General features: G+C 40.2%; 1 protein-coding gene across 2 annotated transcripts in view; it reads right to left on the bottom strand.

Annotated features, from left to right (window-relative positions):
* Window positions 1-298: 298 nt before the first annotated feature.
* ccdc186 (coiled-coil domain-containing protein 186) overlaps window positions 299-27,468 on the bottom strand; it is a 106,816-nt gene continuing 79,646 nt past the window's right edge. For both annotated transcript variants that reach the window (XM_080454452.1, XM_080454453.1), the window contains exons 17-18: window positions 25,086-25,305; window positions 299-4,008 (exon numbers count right to left, since the gene is read on the bottom strand). In XM_080454452.1, coding sequence (XP_080310578.1) covers window positions 3,925-4,008; window positions 25,086-25,305 — 304 coding nt within the window. In that variant the 3' untranslated portion in view covers window positions 299-3,924. The remainder of the gene's footprint in view (window positions 4,009-25,085; window positions 25,306-27,468) is intronic.

Here is a 27,468-nt window from a genome sequence, read left to right as displayed (position 1 = left end):
CCAAGTCCCTGGAACCCACTATGAGAACCACTGATTTAAGCCATTTTAATCAGGAAACCCAGAAGATGTTATTTACAAACTATTTCCCCCCCACCACAATTTCACTGGCAAACATCTTTAGATGTTGTACATGTCATTTATCTCGATATAAATACAGAATTCAAACAGGACTTCAGTCTAGCACAGTGGTTCTGACCCTTACACATCTGTAACTCTGAGAGGGTACAAACGGGACCAAATGGACCCGTAAGGGTCCATTTGGTCCCGTTTGTACCCTCTCAGAGTTAAGGGGGGGTCTTTGAAATTAAAAGTTTGAGAACCACTGCTCTAGTGGAGCAAAGCGACTAAATCCAACATGTCATCTTGGAACACGACTCTAAAAACAAAAAGGCCAATATTCTACGTTTCAAAATCATGTCGACTCAACAAAAAGATCATTCCCTTTTCATTACATGGATCTTGGAGCTCCGGAAATCCAACAGGAGTTTAAAAATAACAAATACAAATTTCTTCCAAAAAATAGCTGATAAAAAAATAAATTAAAGAAAATAAAGACAAATGAAAAATCACATTCAAAATGGACTATCCACCAGCCTCAGATTCAGACATTAAAGGAATATTTCACCCCCAAAAAATTAAGCCTTGAATTCTTTTGTCATGAGTCAATAATACAATATTTGACTAATTGAAGTTAATAGGAGACCAATCTTAATAAGAGCAATACTATATTTAAAACATTATCTTTGAAGTTTTGAGTTTATATTATTCTTTTATATAGTTTTATTTTGGTCTCCTACCGCAGCCGGGTCATCAAATATTGGATTATTGGCTCAGGAATCTTTTTTTTAAATTCATGGGGTGAGTAATTTTTTAGGTGAGGTATTCCACTTGGGGAAAGCTTTCGCAGAAAATTGCAGATCGACAAGCTCACATCTGCTTTCGATCTTTTCAGCAAAAGCTTTCCCCACAACAAGAAAACAGAAAGGACACTAGTATAGAGCCCTGAGGGACTCCGCGCTCAACCATGATGGGGGTTTAAGTGGTTAAACTTTGTATCGTAGATTTTCTCTTCCCTCGACTTCCCTCCTGTCAGGCAGGCAGGGCCACCTGGACACCTCCGACAAGCGGAGCGCTTCACTCGGCTGGGTTTGAGGACCAGCGCCAGGCAGAGATAGAGAAGCATTATGGCCTCCTATATATAGCACCAATGTCAAGCAGAGGAAGATGGGGGGGTTGGCTGCAGATGCTGGGGGGGGGGGGGGGTTAGGGGGACTGCTCTGTCATGCCCAGCGCGCTCGTTAACCCATTCAATCCGGGAACGTATATCTCTGTCATTTTATATTTCTTTGGCTATTAAAAAATAGCAGATATACTGTACAAAGCTCATAGCGCGGTACCAAGTGCCACGCTAGGAGCTTGTAGATCTGCTATTTTTGAAAAGAATCGTGAAAATGTGTGCAAATCTTTAAATATATGTTCTTTTAAAGCAAACATTTGTAAAATATTTTGTTCCAGGGACCTCCCCAGAAGCAAATATTTGAGTTACAAATGTTCGCTTTAAAACAATATTTTTAATAAAGATTTGCACAACTTTTCACGATAAAAAAAATATAGCAGATATACAAGCTCCTAGCGAGCTTGTATATCTGCTATTTTTGAATAGCCCAAAGAAATCTAAAATGACACAGATGCGTCCCGCCCGGACTGAAAGGGGTTAAGTGCTTTGCCCGAGCAGCCGAGTGTTAAAACTGCGGCGCTTGGCGACATGAGGTGTTTGTTTGGTCTCATGGGGGGGAAGCAAAAGTGTTGATAGTGCAAGATGTATGGTTTTCTCCTGTCAACTTATAGGAGGCGTTTGTAGATCTATTTTCCTTTTTTCCCTTCTCCTGTCAACTCGTAGAATGTGTGGTGTAGATCTATGGTTCTCTCTTTTCCGACTCCTAGGATGTGTTGACGTGTTTGGCCGAAGGAATGTTCCGTTTACGGATACATTCGGTTGATTGGCACCAAGGCAAGGTGTGGACAGACTGTGTGTGTGTGTGTGTGTGTGTGTGTGTGTGTGTGTGTGTGTGTGTGTGTGTGTGTGGACACAATAGTGTAGGAGTAGTTCACCCCAAAAAATGATCATATTTTCTATCAATTACACACCGCATGAAGCCATGGATTCATAGAGATGTTTTTGTCGCATTCCTAAGCCAATCATTTGATGACCGGCGGAGACTCAGAGTCTCCATTGAGTCACACTCCATCGGTAGGAACCTCATTCAAAAAGTTTCAAAAATAGCAGATCTACAAGCTGAAAACGCAAGTTTAAAAAAAAAAAAATTCTGATTTGCTATTTTGGAAACATTTCTATTTCAACTATCTTTGATACATCTCAGAACATTTTCACCTATAACGACATGCCGAAAACAGGGACCTAAGGATGGAAGTTGCTAATCCCCCCAAAAAACTAATTTAGAATACCAACTCTTTCGTCCAGCTAAAGATTCATATTTTCAACTGAACAAAGTTGATGGCGTTTTTTTTTGGGTGGAAAACGTCTGCATGGTGACGTAGTAATTAACCCTACGTGTATTAGAAATGGATTTGCATTAGGAAGAGGTTGATCCTTCCCTTTTTAGACGAGATATGAACCACTTTCAACCTGGACGTACCCCTATTTCAGCATGTCATTATAGGCAAAAATGATCATATATTTCCAAAAACAATTGCAATAACATCCTTATCATAATGTTCAGGCTCAGAACATGTCACGATGCAACACGCTGTGTGCTTGTAGATCGTCTATTTTCACACGACTTCGTATAAAACAGGGCTTAACCACTCAAACCCCCAGGGTCCGGTATTGTGGAGAAAGCTTTCGCAGGAAAATAGCAGATCGACAAGCTCACTGTCGATCGGCTATTTTCGGTTAAAGCTTTCCCCCCGCAATAACAGAAAACGGAAGAGACACAGGAACGAAGCCTTCAGAATTCAGCTCGCCAGGACGGATATTCCTGTAAAGAGACCTTTTCACTGAGCTTGCTATGCGAGTACAGGAGGAGGGGGGGGAACAGACGTGGATGATTTTTGGCCAAGCGGAGCAGCGGGCATCGACGTGACCTTCAAGGCATCGACGTGTTCCTTCCAGGAATGGGAGGAGAGGAGGAGTGGAGTGGACGGACGGACTGGTCAAAGTTCAAGTACGTCCAGAAACCTGTCCCCCCGTTCAAGAGCTTGTGCAAAAACAAAAACAAAACAAAAACATAGACTGGCACTTCTGACATTCAAATGGCTCCTTCATTTATGTCGGGGTTGGTTGATGAATTCCTCGGTGTCGGGCAGAAACCTCGTATTCCTCGTTTTATTTCGCGGAATTAACTCCCTACTTTGTCGTACAAGCGTGTCGATGAAAAACAGTCACGAAAATAGCAGATCTACAAGCTCACAACGTTGAGAAATTAATAGATATCGCAAGGACAATTTCTCCGGTCCTCGCAAAACCAAAACGTTGAGTGCTTGTAGATCATCTACTTTTCGCTTCTTTTGAAACATTTTGAATGTGAAATTAGTTCAACGTGTGTGTGTGGGGTTTTATAAATATTTAACCAATGAAAAGTCTTAACAAGAGCTTGTGACTCTTGTGAATAATTACTAAATAATAACTAAATCAGAATTTTTTTACATTTACTGAAAAGTTACGGTTTTGGACATGAGAGGTTTTCACCCGACAGCGATGATATGTAGGGATGGTTGATGCACTGATACATAGGTGTGTGACTCCGATTGGTTCCCAACCATCGGGCCATTTAGCTGGGGACCCCGTGGGACCACCTCACGGAACCCCCGAGGAGAGAGTCGGGAGTCCCCGGACCGCAGTTTGAGAACCTCCGCTTTTGGTTCGAGGTTTCTCGGCCCTTCTTTCCTGTGCCCTCGGCGATGTCACTTCCTGCGCGCCCCGTCCGCCAGAAGGCGCTGCTCTTTTATGAGTCTCTCGATCTCTGCTCCTAGTGTCTGGAGGTTGTCCTGCAAAGAAACAAACAAAGAAGACATATTTTTACTGCCCCCTAGAGTCTGTAGGTTGTGGTTGTACATTGGAGTACTTACACTGACTGAAACACAAGGTAATAGGGAGTTAAGTTTAACCCATTAGAGCCCGGGAAAGCAACCCTGTCATTTTAGATTTTAGCGTTGGCTATTCAAAAATAGCAGATGTACAAGCTCGCAGCGCGACACTTCGTGCCGCGCTGCGAGCTTGTAAATCTGCTATTTTTGAAAAACATCGTGAAAGTGTGAGAACTACTGCCTCAATTCTTAAGAGAACCGAGGCCTGTAAAGTTTGAAAGCTATGAGAAGAGAAAAAGAAGTGTGTGTGTGTGTGGGTACTATACTACTATACGTGAGGGCCAAAAGTATAGTTGCAGTTGGAGAAATGGATGTTGTGAGGACACTTTTTCTGGTCCTAAGAACATCCATCTGGTGGAAATGGATGTTATTAAGGATAAAAATCAACTTAAAGCGTTAGAATTAGGAAATGATTGAGTAGAGTTAGGATTAGACATTTAGGCGTTATGCCTGATATATACCTAGGTGCTTGCCTGTGCCGAAAATAGCAGATCTACATGCTCACAACACGTCACTGCTATTTTCCGCTTTTGGGCTAAAGGATAAAAACATTCATAAAATTGTCCTCACAAGTGTAGTAACATAAATGTGTGTGTGTGTGTAGGGGGGATTGATTCACTGCTTGGCTTCCCATTTCTCTTTTTATTTTTATTGACTGAACTTGAACGATGATTACAAAAGTCAAACAGCGGGTAGGAGGTACTGTACGCTCTCATAAACACACTGTTTCCCCAGACCACACGCACACACACACACACACACGGCTGGTACAAAACACTTAGCTCTGACAAGACAGAAGGGAACAGTAAAACCCTTGGCGTTAAAGGGTTTATAATTTATATAAACTTTTTATGAAAACTAATAATGAAAATAAAATAACGCTCCCACTATAGAGCTTTAAAAAACTAAAGTTACTGTGAAAGCATTTTACACAACTCACTGTGCGAGGTCTTACATCGTCAAGGACATTTCTAAAGGCATAGCAAGTAACTTTGCACTGCGCTTACTTTAAAAATACGTCATAAAATGGCTTTTTTGCTACGTTTAGCTCAGAAAAGGTGACGGCCCCGTGATCAGAGAATCCGATGGAATCGATTCCAAAGTTATTGAGGATCGAGAACCGTATGGAGAATTCTATAAGGTTTTGGCTTATCAATTCTCTTAGATTCTAGCGGTACGCAGTGGTGGGAAAAATACTCAAATGTTTTACTTGGTAAATGGTGCATTTATATAGCGCTTTTATCCAAAGCGCTTTACATAGATTGTACATTACATTCACCCATTCACACACCGATGGCGGAGGAAATCATACAAGGCACGACCTTCTCATCAGGAGCAATTAGGGGTTCAGTGTCTTGCTCAAGGACACTTCGACACACTCTGGGGGAACCCGGGATCGAACTAGGAACCTTGTGGTTCCCAGTTCACTGTACCCGGCCACTCTACCCCTGAGCCACTGCCGCCCTGCCCCCCTTTTACTTAAGTAAAAGTATCAATACTGCAATGTAGAAGTACCCTGTTACAAGTAAAAGTCCGGAATTCAAAATTTACTTCAGTAAAAGTATTGGTATCAAAATGTACTTAAAGTAGCAAAAGTAAAAGTACTAAAATGTTTGAAAATAGCAGATCTACAAGCTCACAACGCGTCACATCGCGAGTTTGTAGATCTGCTATTTTCAAATAGCCTAGGTATAAAATAGGGCTACAGTGCTTAATGTATGTTTTATTATGTCTAGGGAGACGAGTCATGTCACTGAAATCAAATCACTGGCACAAACATGTCATTCTAATAAAGCTTTTAACTTCTGATTAAGTTTTTGCCAACTGCTGTACACTAAATGACAAGGAACATGAATTTAATGTCTTGCATATTGCTTCAATGTTGAGCATCAGTTGAAGACCACATGCTCTACCTTAGAATGTCTGTGGAAATGTAATGAAAGTCATCGAGTGGTCCGGATTAGAACCAATTTGCCAACAGCTACCAATAATAGAAAAAAGATTGATAGTGGCATATAGATAAGGAATCGGATAGATAAGCAGGATCGAAAATGTAATGCATAAAAATGAACGATGATGACCATCCCTACTTATCAGCCACAGGAGTAGTGTGGTGTGGTGTTTACCTGCAGAAACACACTGCCCTCTCGCTGTATGTTGGTGTTTTCAAATTTTGGTAGATGTGGACGTATTTTATTGTGTTATAATACAATGGTTCTCAAACTTTTCAGGCTGCGATCCCCCCAAACTAATCATATTTGAACTGGGGACCCCCCGACCCTGACAAGCAGGAAGAGTTGAGGCATTACAAACAGCAGAGGGCGCTGTTTTTCATTTTCAGTTGGCGATGGGTTCCCAGATTGCATTTAGTTTGACTCGGTTCCACAGATAAATATTGTGACAATAGCCGATCTAAAAGCTCATAACGCCTCGCGCTGCGAGGCATTGTGAACTTGTAGATCGGCTATTTTCAAAATGTTTGCAAATGTTTCACAATTTGGCCAATGTTTGACCATTTGTATAGTATACTTTGTTGATTACTTTTGGAGCGGTAATCAAAAGTCTTAAAAGCCCTTAAATTGTCACTTTAGAAATGTGCAGATACTCTGTATATACTTGTACTGTATGTTAGTACTGTATGTTAGTTTGTTTACTGTTGAGTGAGAAAACAATGTTGCACATTAACACATCGGGTGCCAAACACGGTCTGAACCGTGTTTGCGCAGAGTAGCGGTCCGGTGCCGAACACGGTCCAGACCGTGAAATATGTCTTTTTGTTTTTTTCGTTTTTCTCCACACGGGCGGGGCTAGAGCAGCTCTGGGAGTACCCATTGTGATCTTGAGAAGGATAGGCCAGATAGATCACCGGAAAAACAAAAACATGGCTCCCATCCACTTCCTGTCTATTTCCTTCTTTAAAACACCTATATCTCCGAATCTGTTTCCGGTGGGGAAAACCGGTCATGCGCGATGCGCGATCCCCCCCCATTGTAACTCGCGAGTGAAATGTTATCGTTCCAGGCTGTAGCCAGGGTCATCGCGCAACATGAATGGATGTTTTTTTTTACATGGATTTGCTCCTCGTGGAGTCTAGAGCTTTAAACAGCAAAGCGCAGTCAATGGGGAGAATGCTGGCACCCAACGTAAGTTGTTATGAAAAAATGCTGGCACCCAATGTGTTAAGCTTATCATCTGGGGACCCGCCCCACCCCCCAACAAAAACGTCCCAAACGCACACTTTAACCCATTTAGGGCGGGCACCCCTATTTGTAACTATACCTTTCAATCCAGGAACCCCTTTTGGGGTTCTTGTTGCTATGTACAGTATATAGCAACATGAACTTGAACACAAAACTTGATTCATGTAAAATTCTTATTATCAACGATTCAAAATGTATTCACAATTTCCAAAAATCTATGTATATACATAATCAAGGGCTTTAGGGGAAAACTAAAACTAACTCCAGTCACTTTCAGAGACACACACACACCTCCCCTGTCCATCTTGCATCAAGGCAATTATGTTGCGTTTATGCATCAAATAGAACTACAGCTAATCTAAGATTCCATCAAAGCCAATCTTTTTCTTTTTTTTTTACAAGCGACCCTCTCTGGTATTATATAATTTTCTGTTTGAGCTGTTGGAAATAACTAGGCTTCACTTGGTTGTTAAAGTTCAGATGAAAACAATATGACTGTCTAAACGATTCGTGAGATGGCAGAAGATTCACAGCTCTAATGCAGACCAGTGTTTCCATATCTGCTGTTATAAGTGATAAAGTGTAGTTGCTTATTTGGGCTTGCTTCCTAATGTACCATATTTGAGAACCAGTGGTTCTCAAATATATTCATGTCAAGGACCCCCACGTTAATATGTATTTATCTGCAGATCTGAAAATATTTTATGCCAGGGACCCCCATATGAGATTTGTGGTGTTTGCGACGTGTTGTGAGCTTGTAGATCTGATATTTTCAAATAAAGGGCTAATGTAGCTTCTTTTGGGCTTGGGTAATTTTCGGGAATTCATCCATATCACGTCAGTTTAACCACTTGGATCATCTATACTTAGTAAAACGGACCTGAGTTTCACTGCACTTGGTGCCTTCTTTGTCCATCTATGCCAAATCTCTTTGGCAAAAAATTGCCGATCTATACAAGCTCACTTTTTCATCTCTGGGACGACCAAATCTACACTGTAAAATCCTCAGGGTTAATTTAACATTCCATTTGTACACTCTCAGAGTTACAGACCCGTAAGGGTCCATTTGGTTCCATTTGTACACTCTGAGTTACAGACCTGTAAGGGTCCATTTGGTTCCATTTGTACACTCTGTGTTACAGACCTGTAAGGGTCCATTTGGTTCCATTTGTACACTCTGTGTTACAGAGCTGTAAGGGTCCATTTGGACCCGTAGCAGCCCCCGAAAACTACATTTTTCACACTGGTGGCTTACTTAAGACTTTCAAGAGACATGACCCAAATGTCATGTAAAAATAACATGCAGGAGCAGAGTGGAGGAGAACCCAACTGACAATTAATGTGAAAAGGACCGCACTCTAAGATCACACACAAATGCAGGACTTTGCTTATTTCTATAATGTTTATTATAATATTATAAACATTATGGACGACCCCTTTCTTTTGACATATTTTATGATGTTATTGAACTGTTTGGTGCTACTTTATATGTTTATGAATTGAAAACCAAGGACCCTAATGGAAACAAGACCGCAAGGACTTTTATGGACGTACCTTTTAAACAAAGTGTTACTTGTGCTGTTTTTACATTTCTGCCTAATAAAACATTCAATCAATCAATAACGTTCTGATTATATTACTGTTACATAGTATTGACATTTGAACTGCATTCAGACTTGGCTAAGACTCACACAACGTGGACATTTTCAGTCCGTTAACCACATGAACCCTAGCGTCCCTATTCCTCCTAGCGTTGTTCTAAAAAGGGATGAGAAGGACAGGGAAAGTCAAAACAACACGCAGCCCCCTCGATTTCACCTGAAGGACCAGTGCATCTTACACAATTCTACACTAAAACATCTTGCACAGTGGGAGCGTTCATTTCATGCGATTGATTCACAATTGATTTAAACTGCCGTTTGTGTAATGAGTACATCCAACACAGAGCGCAAATGAAACAAGGCGGTAAAGCAACATCATTGTTTTTTACAAATAAGGTTGATTTTCTTTTATAATTTTTTTTTACCACGAATAGAAGCATCAGCCTATTCATATATCACAGGTTTAACCCATTAAGACCGGGAAAGCGTCGGTGTCATTTTAGATTTTAGCGTTGGCTATTTTTGAAAAAATCTTGAACATTTGTGCAAATCTTTGAATACATATTTTTTTTAAACAACATTTTTAACTCAAACCTTTGCGTCTGAGGGGTCCCTGGAGCAAAATATTTAGAGATGGGGGGTCCGCGGCCAAATACATAGTCATTTTTGGAGGTCCTTGACATGAAAAAGTTTTAGAACTACTGATAAATAAAATATTTAGTTCCAGGGACCCACCAGAAGCAAAGATTTGAGTAACAAATGTTCGCTTAAAAAAAATCGATATATTCAAAGATTTGCACAAACTTTTACGATAAAAAAAAAAAAGCAGATCTACAAGCTCATAGCTATGATGAGCTTGTATATCTACTATTTTTCAATAGCCAAATAAATCTAAGATGACACAGATGCGTTCCCGGAGAGAATCTTGGCTTGCGTGGCACACACTTGGACAGCATAGCCTACACTGCTCTACTGGGCAAGGCGTCGGAATCATCTTAAAATGGTTAAAAAGGAAACGTGTTGTCCCCCTTTCCTTTGGTAGGTCATGTACTTTCTTAAAATAGAAACGATTCGATACACACTCGGGGGAACTACTGATACGTTTCCTAGAGTGTGGCAGCCGTTCCTCTCCTATGTTGTTCGGCTTACTATGCCTCTTAATGCTTGAATTCCAGGCATTGCATTGTAAACTTGGATCATAAGGTGTTGGATCACGTCTTGTGCTGTGATGAACCGGACTGGCATGTGTCTTTTTGTAGCTTTGGTTGCCTTGTGTCTGCTTTGTTTAATTTCGACTCTGCTTTTACTTCATGATATCTATTGTGAATTATTTTACTTAGTTTTTAGTTGTAATCTCATATAATTATATACCTATGTCTATATTGACTATTTTGAAAACCCAATGAAAATACATTCAGCAAAAAAATAAAAATAATAATAAAATAAAAGCATCAGCCTGTATGAATGAGACATCACCACATTAATAGTTTGATGCGAATTATTCACCGACAAATTTTCCGATCCTTTATTCGTCACGCTCCTGGTGTGTAAGGACCTGAAGTCCAGACAATCATGTGTACTGAACAAGGTCTGGTACGATATTCAGTTGCACTTTGGCCGCAGGGGGCAAAGAGGGGATTCGGAATCTCAAACCAGTCTCACTAATCCTAAAACATGACAAGAACGGAGCAAAGTGTCTCACCCATAGACTAAATAATAATTAGTCAAGTGGACTAAGAGAATGGTGATGTCACCCATTGGTTTCTACAGAGCCCTTTTGAAGCCACTTTTTCGTCAAATCCAAATCCACCATAAGCTCATAGTGCGGCACCGAGTGCCGCACTATGAGCTTGTAGATCTGCAATTTTTTTTTAATCGTGAACTATTTTGGAAATCTTTGAATATATATTTTTTAAAGCGAACATTTGTAAAATATGTTGTTCCAGGGACCCCCCCAGAAGCAAAGATTTGAGTTACAATTGTTTGCTTTAAAATATATATATTCAAAGATTTGCACACATTTTTATGATAAAAAAAAAATAGCAGATCTACAAGCATATAGTTCAACACACCGAGTGCCGCGCTATGAGCTTGTATATCTGCTATTTTTGAATAGCCTAAGACATCTTAAAATGACACGGATACTTTCCCTCCTCGGTCTTAAAGGGATATTTCACTTTCAAAAAAACGTTTGGTCATTTTATCATCTACTCAGGCCTTTGTGAACCCCCCAGACATTTTTTAAGTTGCTTGATTCATTATTTAGATATTTGATATTCATTTTATCAGACACGCCCCCTTCCTATACAAACCCATTGTAACTTCAAACTCCATTTTAACCATGTTAGATTCATCAAAAACACCTGTCCTTGGTTCTGGTGACTCATCCTGCCCTCCTAATGCGTGAGGGGGCCGTGTTTTTTCAATTACTTTTTTCATTTATTTTTAATATTTTTTTTGGAAAATGAAAAAACAAAAAAATACAATAAAAATTTTAAATAAAATAAATGAAAAAAGTAATCGGAAAAACACGGCCCCTCACGCATTAGGAGGGCAGGATGAGTCACCAGAACCAAGGACAGGTGTTTTTGATGAATCTAACATGGTTAAAATGGAGTTTGAAGTTACAATGGGTTTGTATAGGAAGAGGGTGTGTCTGATAAAATGAATATCAAATATCTAAATAATGAATCAAGCAACTTAAAAACTGTCTGGGGGGTTCACAAAGGCCTGAGTAGATGATAAAATGACCAAAAGTTTTTTTGAAAGTGAAATATCCCTTTAACCCATTAAGACCGGGATCGCATCTGTGTCACTTTTTTTCTTTAGGCTATTCAAAAATAGCAGATATACAAGCTCATAGCACGGCACTGAGTGCCGCGCTACGAGCTTGTAGATCTGCTATTTTTGTAAAATCTTGAAAATTTGTGCAAATCTTTGAATATATATATACATTTTTTAAAGCGTGAAGATTTAGATTTTTTTTTTTTTATCGGCCTCAGGTCTTAATGGGTAAAAAAAAACGGAGCTCAACATGACACTCAACGAAAAAGACAACAGCAAAGAATCATAAAGACCCACTGGACAGAGACAGGTCCCCTCAGAGTAAAAATCCACCTGATTCAAAAGTCCTCTGCTCTTATCTGCAGGAGGGTGTAGCAGCTGTGACAGATAGATTCTGGGTCGACCTCTGTTCCCCTGAGGATAAATCAGCTGTGACACACGTTAGCTATAGGGTGTACACAGGGGCAGGGACACGTGTCTTAAGGCAACTCCGCACCAAACAGACTCGTCCAGACTATTGCAGACTACTCCAGACTGCAACAGACTGGTATTCGGTTGGAAAAAGTTGCCATTTAAGTCTGTCAGCCGACTGGCCATTCATGTGCTAATTTGACTTTTAGCGTGCCAGCGTTGCCAGGTCTGCTTATTATAAGCGACTTTGGGCTTGTTTCCCTGCAAAGCCACTTAGGGATGTTCCCAGCGTTTTTTCTTCACTGACGTGCAGTGGTGTAAAGTAACTAGTACATTTACTCAAGTACTGTACTTAAGTACAATTTTGAGGTACTTTTACTTTACTGGAGTATTTCCAATTGTCTATACTTGTACTCCACAACAATTATTTGAAATGTTTAGTTACTAGTTACTTTGCAGATATAAATCATTATGAAACATACATTAACCACTTTAGCCCTATTTTATACCTATAAGCTATTTGAAAATAGCAGATCTACAAGCTCACAACGTGTTGCGATGCACGCGTTCTGAGCTTGTAGATCTGCTATTTTCAAACATTTTTGTACTTTTACTTTTGGTACTTTAAGTACATTTTTATACCAATACTTTAGTACTTTTACTCAAGTAAATGTTGAATTCCGGACTTTTACTTGTAACAGACTCAGAGTACATCTATTGCATTCAAGCCTGGAATTTCGTCATTTTAGGGGCAAGGCCACTTGGCCTTTGGTGTTGTAATTTTTTGGAGGGCACAAAGGCCCTGCCCGGCCTTCCTGCCAGGGCAGGAAGGCCATCCAAAAAAATAATAAAGATTTTTAAGTCCAAAAATGATTTTTAAGTCCACGGAAATAATGCATTTAACTTGAAGGTTAAGGATGATTGTATTTTAATATATTATAAGAATAGTATAACTATCTGTGAAATATTACCCATTTATTTCACAAAATAATGTGTTGGCAAATGACCAATATTTAGTTATATAGGTCTCAATATGTCACATTCAGCCCTGGACTTCACTGACTGAAGTAGGGGTCACATTAATCACATTAGATTCACAGAATGTATTTTACCCACAAGTTATTTTCATTCAAATGAAATGTGAATGAACTTGCACTAATAATGACTTTAGTTGATTTTTCACTCTTTAAAATATAGTATTTCTTAATTATTAATAATTACAGCTTGTAGATTGGCTATTTTCACGATTTTAAATGTTTTTTAAATAATAATAAAAAAGGAACATACAAGATTTCCACCCGACAGCCATAATATATAGCCAATATATGGTTCTGTATCAGTATATGAGTCCGTTTTTGCAGATTTCATTCTAATTGGCTACTATGCCTGAATATGAATTTCATGAGCCTGGGTAGGTCACCCTGGCTTGGCGGAGATATGCCCTGTAGCACACTCCGCACAGCAGCAGCAGGTGAAAGCAATTCACTTAATTGCTCGTTCTCTCTCTCCCTCTTTCCTTCTCCTCAATCTCTCGCTCGCTCTTTCCCTCTCAATCTTTCACTCTCCCTCTGTCTCTCCCTCTCTCTTTCTTTCCTTCTCTCTCTGCCGCTTTTTACCTCCCTCTTTCTCCCTCCGTTTCTCTCTCCGTCTCTCTCCCTTTCTTTCTCCCTCCCGCTTTCTCCGTTCCTCTCTCTCCCTCGCTCCTGGTATCTCCCTCTCTCTCACCCACTTTCTCCCACCCTCTTTCTCTCTGTCTTCCTCCCCTCTCTCTTTCTCTTTCTCTCCCCTCTCTCCCTTCCTCTCTCTCTTTCCCTCTCTCTCTCTCTTTCTCCCCCCTCTTTCTCTCCCCCTCTCCCTCACGAGAAACAGTGAATGTAGGTTTTCTTAGACATGGTCGCTTGTTTCTCTCACATAATCTGGCAACACCGACAGCCCTCTGTTGTCACTGCCACTGCGCTACCAGTCGGCTAAAAAGCTGAACATGTTCGGTCGGCTCTGGGTCGGCCGAAAAGGTCCCGACGGACCCCCCGACGGACCCCTAACCGACTGGCCGACGCTTCCCGAAGCCAATTCGGCCCAAAATCGGGCCGATTTGGATTGGTCTGGAGCCAGCTTTAAGTTACAACAACCACAGTAGGCGGGTGCATATATGAAAAAAAAGCACCTTACCCCAAAAAAATTGGAACAAAAGGTTTCTCAACTGTTTTCTGTAGTATGTGGTGTCCTGAATAACATACTAAAAGTCTACCAAAGTTTGATCACTGGAAAGGTGTTATTTTCAAGATGGCGTCCACGATGCCCAAAAAATCATTAAAACAGCCTAACTCCTTCATTATTTATCCTAGACAAGTACTTTTTGTGTCTAACCGTATGTTTTTGGGGCCTAGGAATCCATTGGACTTGTCCAAATTGCAGAGATATAATTAGATAATTGTGAATTCCAATATTTAGTTTGTGACTCTATTAAAACCCTTTGAAATGGTCTCCCATTTCAAGTTAACTAGTACAACAATGCCATGCAGGAATTCAATGATCTCATCTACACGACCAGTGAGCAACACAGAGAATCCACAGATTCCAGGATGAAACGAGATCACGCTGACCAGGAAAAGATCAAAGAAAAACGTGGCACTTTTAAACCATTCTCTCTAGACCCATCTCTGAGAAACATTGTGACTGGTGTAGTCGCCAAAGAAGACGTGAATATTCATGAGTTTGAGACTGTTGGGAATGAGTTCATTGAAAAAAATGTTGGAAAGCCCATTTTTGGGATCTCATTCAAACGCAAAGACCGGGCAAAAACCCTTGCAGATGAGTCTAGCATCAAAGTTACCAAAGACCGAACCATTGATCCTGGTCTGTTGTTCCAACGATTTCTGATTATGTCAAAAACCGGAGACCTTTCACTGGAAGATGTAATGACCTATGAGCTCAGCCCATTCCCTGCAGCCCTGTTTGAAGCCAAATAAATATTCCGTAAGGCTGACAAACCCCAACTAGCTCAGGCAGTGACTGAACTGTCAAGCGAGGAATCAAAGAAAACTATACTGGATTCTATCCCACCAACTGAACAGTATGTCCTTGATGGTGGCTCCCTGATTCATCGCTTGCCATGGAAAATGGGTGACAGTTATGGTGTCATTGCACAGTCCTATGCTGACTTTACCATACACCAATATGGTGAATGGGTTTCTGCTCCCAAATCTGCTCCCAAATCAAGCAAAAAATGTGGTAGAGGACCTTGGGAGCAAGGCAATGGCAGTTATGTTTGGTGGCAAGAATACAGATTCACTTTCATCTTTGCGCTACAAACTTCTTAGCAAGAAAATTGTGTCTGCCAAATCATTTGTCAACCCAGAACATCTCCCTCCAACAGAGTCCTTGACTAAATATCACTGCCAAAGAGTTTATTACCAGATCATGGTGTGGACTGAAATGGAGAGTGACATGAATCCGGTGGATTGGGGATGGAGATTGGAGGACAATCACTTTGTGCCAGTTATGACCAATAAAACTGCTGCCCCAGAAAGCCTCCTGCATATGGTCTACTGTAATTGCAAAACTGCTTGCCAAACATAACGGTGTAGTAGCAGACAATACGGACTGAATTGTGAGAAAAATACAAAAACAATATCTATACTACAATCCGCAGACTGGCTGAAAGCGGGAAAAAAATCAGTCACCGGTGTCAGTTGCATGTTAGGTTTCGCTTTTGGTTTGCATGATGCAGTAAGGTTTCGCTTTCGGTTTGCATGCTGCAGTTAGGTTTCGCTTTCGTTTTGCGCTTTGTACAGTACAGTACAGTACAGTACAGTACAGTACAGTACAGTACAGTACAGACCGTACAGTACAGTACAGTACAGACCGTACAGTACAGTACAGTACAGACCGTACAGTACAGTACAGACCGTACAGTACAGTACAGTACAGTACAGTGCAGTACGTACAGTACAGACCGTACAGTACAGTACAGTACAGACAGTACAGTACGTACAGTACAGTACAGTACGTACAGTACAGTACGTACAGTACAGACCGTACAGTACAGACCGTACAGTACAGACCGTACAGTACAGTACAGTACAGTACAGACCGTACAGTACAGTACAGTACAGTACAGTACAGTAGAGACCGTACAGTACAGTACAGACCGTACAGTACAGTACAGTAGAGACCGTACAGTACAGTACAGTACAGTACAGTACAGTACAGTACAGTACAGTACAGTACAGACCGTACAGTACAGTACAGACCGTACAGTACAGTACAGTACTTTTTTTTTTTTTTTTTTTTTTTCCCCATGATTTTTTTTTTTGTAGGGGGGTACTAGAATTCTGCCCGCGTAGCGGGCAGAACTTCTAAGTAAAATACAAAAGCATGAAAGAAAAAAGTTTTTAAAAAAAATAGGGTTTAGCGGTACTGAGCCTTCACGCGGCGGCCCTGTTTTGACTAATTTCACAGTACCACGCAGTAATAATGCATTTATTCCCAAAATAAATTGTTGAAAGCTTCAACAGAATTTGAATTATAAGTAAAATCACCAATGCTGGGCATTATGTCACGACAAGTTTCTTAATTCTTTACATAAATACCCTTATAACCAATTTTTTAATACATAATTGTACTTATCAATACATAATTGTACTTATAATCACTTCACTATAATTTATATAAGCTAATTGGATTCCTAGATCACCAAAACATAGGGTTAGACACCAAAATTACTTGCCTAGGATAAATAATGGAGGAGTAATGGTCTTTTAAGGAACTGGCGGTGGCCATCTTGAAAATTTTACATTTCTAGTGGTCCGATTTTGGTAGACTTTTGATATGTTATTAAGTACACCTGATACTACAATAAACCATTGAGAAACCTTTTGTTCCAATTTTTTTTGGGTCAAACCATATCTGCACCCGCCTACAGCCTGAGGGACACACACACACACACACACACACACACTAACTGTCTGATGCAGGAATGCACAGGTGAGGGACACCATGGCAGTGAGTGGGGTCTAAGGACACTGGTTCCCAAACAGTGGGTCGGGACCTATGTTGGGGTCGCGAGTGAATGGACCCTATTATCACAAAAAAAAACAAAAAAACAATTCCAACATTTTTCAAAAGCATTTCATGAATAAAATCTAAAAACATATATAATATATAAATAACAACGTTTAAGATGAAAATATATATTTCTAGGAAAACAATGATACCATATCATAATGAGCATTGGTGAGGACCAATTATTTGAAGATAGGTTGAAAATGGGTGAAGTCGTCCTTTATTATAAAATGTAATATAAAACAATCATGTTTTTACATTATGAAATTGTTGTGGTATTTTTTCTTTAAAACCTAGGAAAAAAATGTTTTTTCGTTGTGATACCAATAAATAGCAACTTCAATGATCCTACGTTAGCGCCATCGAAAGCAGGAAAACAATAGATTGATTGATCATTAAAATAAACTATAAACTCTGAAACTGCCAGAGTTTTTTTTTTTTTTCTCAGAGACTGCCAGCATGTTTATAGCTTAGACATACTGTGAAGTGAATGGAGCAGCAACTTTTTGGAAAATGTTATCTCCTGGTTCTTTGTGACGAACGGAAAAAAGGAAAAACCCCAAAAATAAAGAATCATTTTAGAATTTAAAAATAAATATATATTTTTGGCAGGCAATGAGTTAAGCTCTGAAAATGCACGACCACCGATCTGACCACTGACACAGCAGCCGTCAGTGCCCTAAAGAAACACATTCAGATTAATCTATACTTCATCGTACAAAACGGTGTTGTGCGAAAAAAAAAGCCGATCCACAGCTTGTAGATCTTATAATTTTGGTATTTCTGAAACATTTATGATTTTATTACAACGTATTAATTCAATCAATTAGCTCGATTAACTGTTGCACCCCTAAACTTGATTGTCCTCAGGTGTCCTCTGAACGCTTCCTAAGAAGTTACTGGAAACCAATCATGGAGAGCGGAGAAGATGACGGTCATTGAGGCCTTCAAAATCCGTCAAGCTTTTGCATCGAGTTGTTTCCATCTCTGTCATTTTAGATTTCTTTGGCTATTCAAAAATAGCAGATATACAAGCTCATAGCGCCGCACCGAGTATGAGCTCGTAGATCTGCTATTTTTGAAAAATCTTGAACATTTTTGAAAATATTTGATTTATTTTTTTAAGCGGACATGAACTCAAATCATTGCTTCTGGGGGGTCCCTGGAACTAAATATTTGACAAATGTTCGCTTTAGAAAATATATATTCAAAGATTTGCACAAAATGTTCACGATTTAAAAAAAAATAGCAGATCTACAAGCTCATCGTGCGGCACTCGAGATTGGACATGCTCAGCCACTTGACTGGCACATCTCTATCTTATGGCGGGGGTTGAACCTATGGGATGCTGTGAGCAGAATCTCAAGTTGAACGTGAGAAGAAAATGACCGTGGAGAATGTCTCCGTCTGGCAATGTCAAGAACAAATCTAAAATGACAGATGCTTTCCGGTTTTAATAGGTTAATCATTCTGAGATATACATAGAGACTAATTAAGCCCTTGGATGCGATGTGTGCTCTATATTGACTATTGTTCTCTTAACTCATTCACTGCCAAGGACATAATGGACGTACATTTGTTTTGTGGTTTTATAAAAGATTGCGCTGTTCTCTATCACCCGAGTGATCACTTTCACGTTGTACTCACAAGGATCCGGAAACAACGTCATCCGAATATTTCCGCCTCCGTCCACTTCCTGCTTAGCTTTAACACAGCTAGACATAAGTCTGGCAGTGAATGAGTTAAGGTAGTTAAGGTAGTTAAGGTGATATTATTTGGGTTAAAACAAAACGTTTTTTGTTAAAAGGTTAAAGCACTATGTCCTGATAGTAATCATTGCTATAGAGTGTTTGTTCAGTAACAGGGGTCTCACCGGCTCTCCAGCTCTTTAGTAAACAGAAAGTACATTGTCAGGTCGGGATACCAATTTCATCCAGAACTCACACAGGATTCAAGATAAACAAGTGAAATTGAAAGTGATGGAATGATACATTACACAATTAGAACTGGAACACAAGCTGATCAAATATTATTTGTGGCGTTCCGTCTCCCTGATTAGATGAAATTTGTAACTCACCTGAAAATAAAATTTCAGACCCCAGTAGTAATCAAGAATCAATATCTATATATTTAAAAAAGTAAAAAATATATAGCTTTTACTTTTCAACAATTAACTTTTTTGTTTTTATCCCAAATCACTTGCAGCATCTTTACGTCAATGCGGCCTGACAGATGGGAAAGGCCCGCTACATTAAACAGAATATATAGAGAACAGTGCTTCAAAAGAAACCAGACAAATTGGAGAAACAGTGCGTGTTGCTGCGTGCAAACGGGTGCACTATGGATGCTCATTGGGACGCAATGCACGCAAAGATGTCAAATGAGGAAAGGATGTGTAGCTCCTGTCCGGGTAGGTCGGTTGAGCTCTCGCCTTTGAACCACAAGGTCATGGGTTCCATCGTGGGCACCGCCAACTCGGCGTATGAGTAGCACGGCTATGGGTGCGGCAGGTCGTGCGGTAAGTACTGGGAGCTGATGGTAGGTGTGGCGCTCCACCTCAGCAATCCATCTCCCAGGGGTCTAGCGCGTTGTTAACGGTGACAGACTCCCACGTTATCGGCTGATACCGACAATAAGCCTCTACCGACATACTTATGCGTAGCTTGCGAGATAGTTCAGGCAGATACACTTGAGAGGTTTACACGCATGTGCAGCATTATGTGGTCGCTAAATTGTGACGTGTTAAGCAGCGGACCAAATTGGCTATCTACTTAAAGGGATAGTTCACCCCCAAAATGACTTTTGGTAGCACTTGCTATGCATCCTATGTGTATAATGCATCATGAACATACTTATAATCTTCTCATAACCCTGTATAATCAGATTTATAAGAGCTCATAAATACTCATAATGCTTTATTACCATAACCATAACACATTATAAGGTATTTTATAATGACTTATAAGTATCAAGTGTTATAATCATTTGTGACTTTATGATCATTTGATGAGGCTTTTTTATCAATTTTATAATGCCTTATTATCACTTATAAGGCATTATACTGTGATAATAAGTTATTATAAAGTGAACATTTATAACATTATGATCATTTTATAAGATGTTATTATTACATTTTTATCGCCTTTAAATCAATGTAATAATGCATTATAATTACTGTTATAATGCATTACACTATGATCATAAGTTATTATAAGTGGCCATTTGTTACTTTAAGATCATTTCATAATGCTGTATTATAATGTCTAAAATGCCTTATACTCACGGTCATAACGCATTTTAGTCACTGTTATAATGCCTTATTATCACTTATAATGCATTATAACTGATTTTAATGCATTATAGCAGAGCATTATCAATTGATTAAAATGGATTATAACTAAGATAATTAATTTTGGGTTGCATAGCAAGTTTTACAAAGTGGGGAGCAATTATGAAGTATTATAATACTTGACATTATAAGTCATTATAACATGTTGTATAATGTGTTATGATTGCATTATACGTTGTTATGAATATGTATAACTGTAATCATCATGTGTTATAAGCATAATACAATCCATTTATACTTGAACTTATAAGTCTTTATAATAAGCTTTATAATGTGTCATGGTTATGGTTATAAAGCCTTATGATTATTTATAAGCTCTTATAAATGTGATTATAACGGGTTATGATCAGCATTACAATGCCTTATAAGTATGTGTATAATGCGTTATACACATGGGATGCATAGCAAGTGCTACCTGACTGTTCTATCGATTAGTCACCCCATGGAATTCATGGAAATGTTTTTGTTTTTGTTGCATTCCTAAGCCAATAATTTGATGACCGACATCGGTTTCGGTGGGAGACACAAAGAGTCTCCTTTGTATCTCCTACCGGAACCGCTGCCTACCGGTCCGCTGGTCATCAAATTATTGGCTTAGGAATGTGAAAAAACAAAAAAATATCCAAGAATTCAAGTCTCCATGGGGTCATTTTTTGGGTGAACTATCCCTTTAAGCTCACCTGATTCGTTGGACTGTCAGTGCTGCCCCTGATGTACAGTTTGTGCTTTGTTTGCTCCCACCACCACCCCCAGCGCCATAGGCTCTGCTTTCCCTAAGGGCTCTGTTTTCCCTTTTGGGGGGGGGGTGTTATAGATGTATATGTCACTGCGCTTATATGGTTGTCTTCTAATGTGCTGAGCAGGGAGTAATGAATAGCAGAGCCTGAACGCTCAAGATCAAATATAATATTCACACTTTATAAATAAAATGATCTCAATCGATCTGACTGAAAATGAGTCTCAACATTGTCGCCAACAGGAAACATCCAAAAAATAAACATGTAAAACAGGAAATAGAAGTCGGTAGAGACTACCATGCTAAGAGGAAGCTGCTTTGTTTTGCCATATGAAGTTGCAGACATTTTTCAATTTACAATTTAGGCATTTAGCAGACGCTCTTATCGAGAGCAACTTACAATAAGCAAGGTAATGCAGAGAGACAGTGTAGTGCCTCAAGAAACTAGGATAGCAGGTAAACCATGAACCTAGACTGTCTAAACGACATACCATCAACATAACAATCTGTACATTGAAACTATAGGATACGATGAGGTAAACAATTAACCTAGCATCTGTGCATGGTAGCCATATCTTGGTCAGTCGCTACCATCAATCAAGGCAGAAGGTGGCAGGACGGGGTACAGGGAGAGTGATTGTGTGTATTCCTGCACTGTTCGCACCCAGTGACCTCGGTACATAGAAATACTGTACATACAAACCGAGCAACTACCTTTAAATACATTTGAAAAATGTGCTGCCATTTGTCCCAAAGATTTTATACCAAGTCAAAGAAAAACATTGATATACTGCTGTCATTTGTTTCAAAAGTTTATCCCAAGCTAACCTTTTCCTAAGTGGATGTATAACTATTTCTGACATAAAATGCACAATTCTTATTAGGGGTGTCACGATACGGCCTAATCCACGATTCGATTCGACTTTCGATTTTAAGGTCACGATTCGATTCGATTTGCGATACGATATATATTTTTAAAACGTCTTTTATTTGCAGCTTTGAGGGCTATATGATTATTAATTTAGGCTATTGTCTTGATTTGTAAAGAAAAACACATGTTTCTCAATAAGTCCCTTATTTGAATAATATCAAATGAGAATGAGAATAACAAAAAGGGTTTTATGCCCTTACAACAACTGTCATTTTCAGATTCTTCTTTAAGATGAGTTAACAACAACATTCTTGTGAAGCTCTATAACTAAATAAAATCTAAAAACAAAGTTGAACATGTAAGAAAAAAGGATCCAAAGACAAATGTTATTTGGCTGTTCTTAAACTTCTTAAAGTATGTTCACATTGTTTGAACAGGTAAGAGCTTTAACAAACAAGAAATGTGAATAATAAGCTAAGCCAGGGGTCTTCAACAGGGGGTCCAGGACCCCTAGGGGGTTCTCAGAGTTACTACAGGGGGTCCGCCAAATCTTTGTGTGATATGATTTTATTTTTTACCTTAACCCCATCCCTTTTCTGAGGTGAACTTTAGCCAAAAATAGCAGATCTACAAGCTCACAGCGCCTCGCAGCGCGAGGCGTTGTGAGCTTGTAGATCGGCTATTTTTGGCAAAGAGGTATAGGTGTAGAGGGAAAAAAGAGAAGACCAAGTAAACAAAAAAAGTTTCATCTGAAACACAATTTTATACAATATAGAGGGGGTCCCTGCTTCATCTCTCTCTCAACTAGGGGGTCCTTGGGCTGAAAACGTTGAAGACCCCTGAGCTAAGCCATACGCGTGTGGAGCATAATCGACAAACGGTAGCCGTTTTGTCACCAACGCGTCGGGTGCCCTCATAATTCACTGGGAAGCCAACATATTGCCAGACCTTTGACTTAAAGGAAGCGGGAGGGTTTTCCAATTCTTCCGTTTGTGTATTATCATCATTACCATCGCTGGCTTCAGCAGTGGCCATGGTGAAATGTAAAGTACAGACGCAACGCTACAGCTGTCTCTCTCTCTGTCTCCTCCAAACTCCGCTGTGGTGTGTGTGGGTTTGTTCTGTCGTCTTCTTTTTCCTCCCCCGTCGTAAGCACGCATGCGCGATGCACGGAAAAACAAGCTCGAGCATGGCTTCACCCGGATGTGCAATCCGATGTGCGCATGCCCCAGAGTTAGTGTCGAAGCAATCTGGGAACCCAGAACCAAATGAAAAGGAAAAACAGCGCCCTCTGCTGTTTGTACTATCTCACTTGGCTCTGGGACAATGACGACGTAGCACCCGTGCGCAAGGAAACCAGGGTTTTGGTCTGCCTTCAGCGTTTCACTTCAGGTGGTGCGACTATGTTTTCATTCCCACTAACAATATTTCTACACGGAACACTAACACCACTTCTTCCAGAGAACATGGATCGTTTTGGTTATAAGCCCACTTGTTTCTATGATGAAAGAGCAAGTTAAAATGTGAATATCTTTTCGTGGTTTTGTCTGCTCCGCGGACGCTATTGTTAAATTAGTTTTGGTTGGTTTCGAGTGGGGAAGGATCGGCGGACACGTAAATCCCGCCCACTACATTTGATTGGGTAAAGCGCGGCCTGCTTCCTGATCTGAAGGCACGCCCACTTGTAGCCCAGTGTGTACACGTTATGACGAACCTTCACGACAGATTCCAACGCAGAGCAGAATCTGTTCTTGAGAGATTAGTGTCGAAGTGTCCTTGAGCAAGACGCTGAAACCCTAATTGCTCCCGATGAGCAGGTTGGTGCCTTGCATGGTTTCCTCCGCCATCGGTGTATGAATGTGTGTGTGAATGGGTGAATGTAATGCACAATCTATGTAAAGCGCTTTGGATAAAAGCGCTATACAAATGCACCATTTAATAGAGCCCTGTTTACACATTTCTTTATTCAAATTCAATTGTACATACATTGTCTTGATGTTTGTTTGTTTTTTGCTCCACTTTTGCTTTGGCAATGAAAACATATGTTTTCTAATGCCAATAAAACCCCTATTAATTGAAACATGGAATTGAGTGAAGTGTTGGGTTGTGAGGTGGAGTCTGAAGAGATGAGTGTTAGCATGGCGTATGCGTGGTGCTAGCGTGGCGACCCAGACTCTTCTCTCAACTGGCTCCCAAACTGTGGAACAAACTCCCCATTGCAGTCAGAACTGCAGGCTCACTCCCAATTTTCCACCGTAATCTAAAGACTCACCTCTTTAGACTCCACCTCAGCCCGTAGCACTTGCCCTAGCCTTGACGACCATGCAGTCTTATGTAATGCAGATAGTATGGTATTTAGACAGATGCTAGGCTCATATGTTGACCTGGCATCCTATAGTTCCAATGCACATATTATTTATTCTTTGATATTATACTGTTAGACTGATGCTAGGTTCTTGGTTTACCTAGGATCCTAGATTACCATCTCTCTGCATTTGATGTATGCATTTACCTTGCTTACTGTAAGTCACTCTGGATAAAAAAGCATGTTCTAAATGCCTAAATTGTAAAAAATATCTTGTCGGATTCTGCTGAGGCGCAGCCTGCCATGGACGAGAATTTTTTTCCTCACAGAACCAGGAGATAACGTGATCCAAAGATGTACTTCTCCATTCACTTCCTGGTTAATTTATTTGGGAAATAACCTGTATCTCTGTGTTTTACTATGTATTTTTGCGGATAACAAGCGAACGGGAGGTCGTGATGACATTTCTATTTTTGGGCGAAAGCACAGTGAAATCCCCTGTGATTAGCAACCATCAGGGGATTGATCATTCTGGAGATAAATATTATGTGACTACTTGAAAAGGTAAGAAAATCGAAAAATCTCTGGCAGTCTGGGCCTTATTTAGTGGTATACGGTATATACTCTGGCAGGGAAAGAGTTAATTGGTTGTCTTACTTTGAGGGTGATGTTTTTGAGCAGCGTGTCCTCCAGCACCGCCTGCAGCTTCCTGTTGATCTCCAGGGACAGATCCAGGGTCAGCCCGCTGTCGGCCGGGTGGGACGTGTACAGAGAGGCCATGATGCCCCCCCGACGGCTCAGGTGGGCTTTGTTAAAGTCGGAGGCCTCCGACGACAGAGCGCCCGACTCCTCTCTCAGCACGTAGCTCTGGATTATTCTATGGACAAAGACAGGAATACAAACATTATTAGAATTAGAATTATTTTTGACCGGTGGTTCTCAAAACATTTTTCATTTCAAACCCACCCCCAAATTGATATGCATTTAGCTGCGGACCCCCCCCCCCCCCCATCTAAAAATATTTTGTGCCAGAGAATCCCAGAAGAGCAGATTTGTGTTAACCCAGTGAGACCGGGAACGCATCTGTGTCATTTTAAGATTTCTTTGAGCTATTAAAAAATAGCAGATATGCAAGCTCATAGCGCCGCACCGAGTGCCGCGCTATGAGCTTGTAGATCTGCTATTTTTGAAAAATAAAGAAAATGTGTGCAAATCTTTGAATAATTATATATTTTTGAGCAAATATTTGTCAAATATTTTGTTCCAGGGACACCCCAGAAGCAAAGATTTGAGTTACAAATTAAAAAATATATATATATTCAAAGATTTAAACACATCCTCACGATTAAAAAAATAAAAACAGATCTACAAGCTTGTAGCGCGGCACTCGGTGCCGTGCTACGAGCTTGTATATCTGCTATTTTTGAATAGCCAAAAGAAATGACACAGACGCGTTCCCGGTCTTAATGGGTCAAAACATTAAAACAAGACATCGCACCTTTTGATTCCATGGAGGTATAGTTTGATGCGTGCTCTCCGCTCTCACTGAACTGACAGCATGCACTGTAGTAATCTGATCCCAGGTCAATGTAATCATCGCAGCACTTCATGCTTTTCTCTACAGATCACCGCTGAGCACGGGTCTTCGTGGATCCACATGGGTATTATACATAAGCATATACGTAATGAAACAGACCCGAGATATCCAAGATAATAGAACTGGAACCGACCCGGGTCTGCGTGATTCCGGTAAAACGCGGATCCTGGTCCTGTCTGCTATTTTTGGAATTCATCGAAATGTTTTCCCACATACACAGAATCTCTTCGCCCAAAAATAGTCGATCTATATTAACTCATTCAGTGCTGTGGCACAAAATTCATTGTAAAAAAAAAGTGCTTAGGAGCCGAGATACAGCCTTTTTCAGTAAGAAGTTAAACAAAGAGTGAATGGAGCAGAATTTCCAAAAAAAAAAAAAACGTCTTAGACGTCCAGTGGCACTGAATGAGTTAAAGCTTGTCACATTGCGGTGCGTTATGAGCTTGTAGATCGGCTATTTTTGCCGAATGCCCCGCCCAGAATAGGAATGCTGGGGTTCAAGTGGTTAACTCATTCACTGCCTGATTTCTGGCCGCGTTTGCCCACTGCCAGAGATTTTTCATTGAAAAGAAAAAGTACTCAGGAGCCGAGATACAGAATTTTTAAGTTTTAAGTTAACAAGGAAGTGGATGGGAGTCTAGATCTTCGAAAAATCATATCTCCTTGGTCTTTGGGTCAAATTAAAAAAAAGAAAAGATGTTTTTTTATTACCGTAAAAGTCGTTTTAGTTTTTCTAGGCAGACAGGGCTTATGGGACAAAAGTCGTTTTAGTCGTTCTAGGCAGTGATTAATGTAAAAAAAAAAGGCATCATATAGATAGTTATTAAATTAAAGTTATCATTGATTGGCTCCATGTGGACGTGCATGCGTGCGCACACGCACACACACACACACACACACACACACACAGCTACTATGTTGTATGTGTGAAAAAAGAAAACATGTCATGTTGCTTCAGTAGTAGTATCCCCAGGAAGGTGTTGAGTTAATTGACTTCTGATTGATGCACTGAAGTCATTAGTGTGAGTTATGCTGCTGCTGCATAGTATGGACAGTACAGTATGCCACCATGCAGAGAGAGGTTAAAGCCATATCTACTATAATGAAGGTCAATGCATTACAGTGCACTGAGGGGGAGAGAGAGAGAGAGAGAGAGAGAGAGAGAGAGACAGACAGAGACACAGAGAGAGAAAGACAGCGACAGAGACAGAGAGAAAGAGGCAGAAAGAGAGAGAAAGACAGCGACAGAGACAGACAGACAGACCGACAAGGACAGAGAGAGACAGAAAGAACCAAACAAAGAAAGAGGATCGGCGAGCATAATTGATGGTTCTTTCTTCTTGGAAAATAAAAGCATTGTGACAGATACTAGCATCAATGTGTTTGCTAGAGAGAGAGAGGTTCCCAACCTTTTCAGGCCGCGACCCCCCAAAATAATCATAT

The sequence above is a fragment of the Gymnoscopelus braueri genome, assembly GCF_963280865.1.
Source record: "Gymnoscopelus braueri genome assembly, chromosome: 17".
Classification (NCBI taxonomy): domain Eukaryota; kingdom Metazoa; phylum Chordata; class Actinopteri; order Myctophiformes; family Myctophidae; genus Gymnoscopelus; species Gymnoscopelus braueri.
Note: the sequence above shows the minus strand (reverse complement) of the source record. Positions and strands in the feature narration are given on the sequence as shown.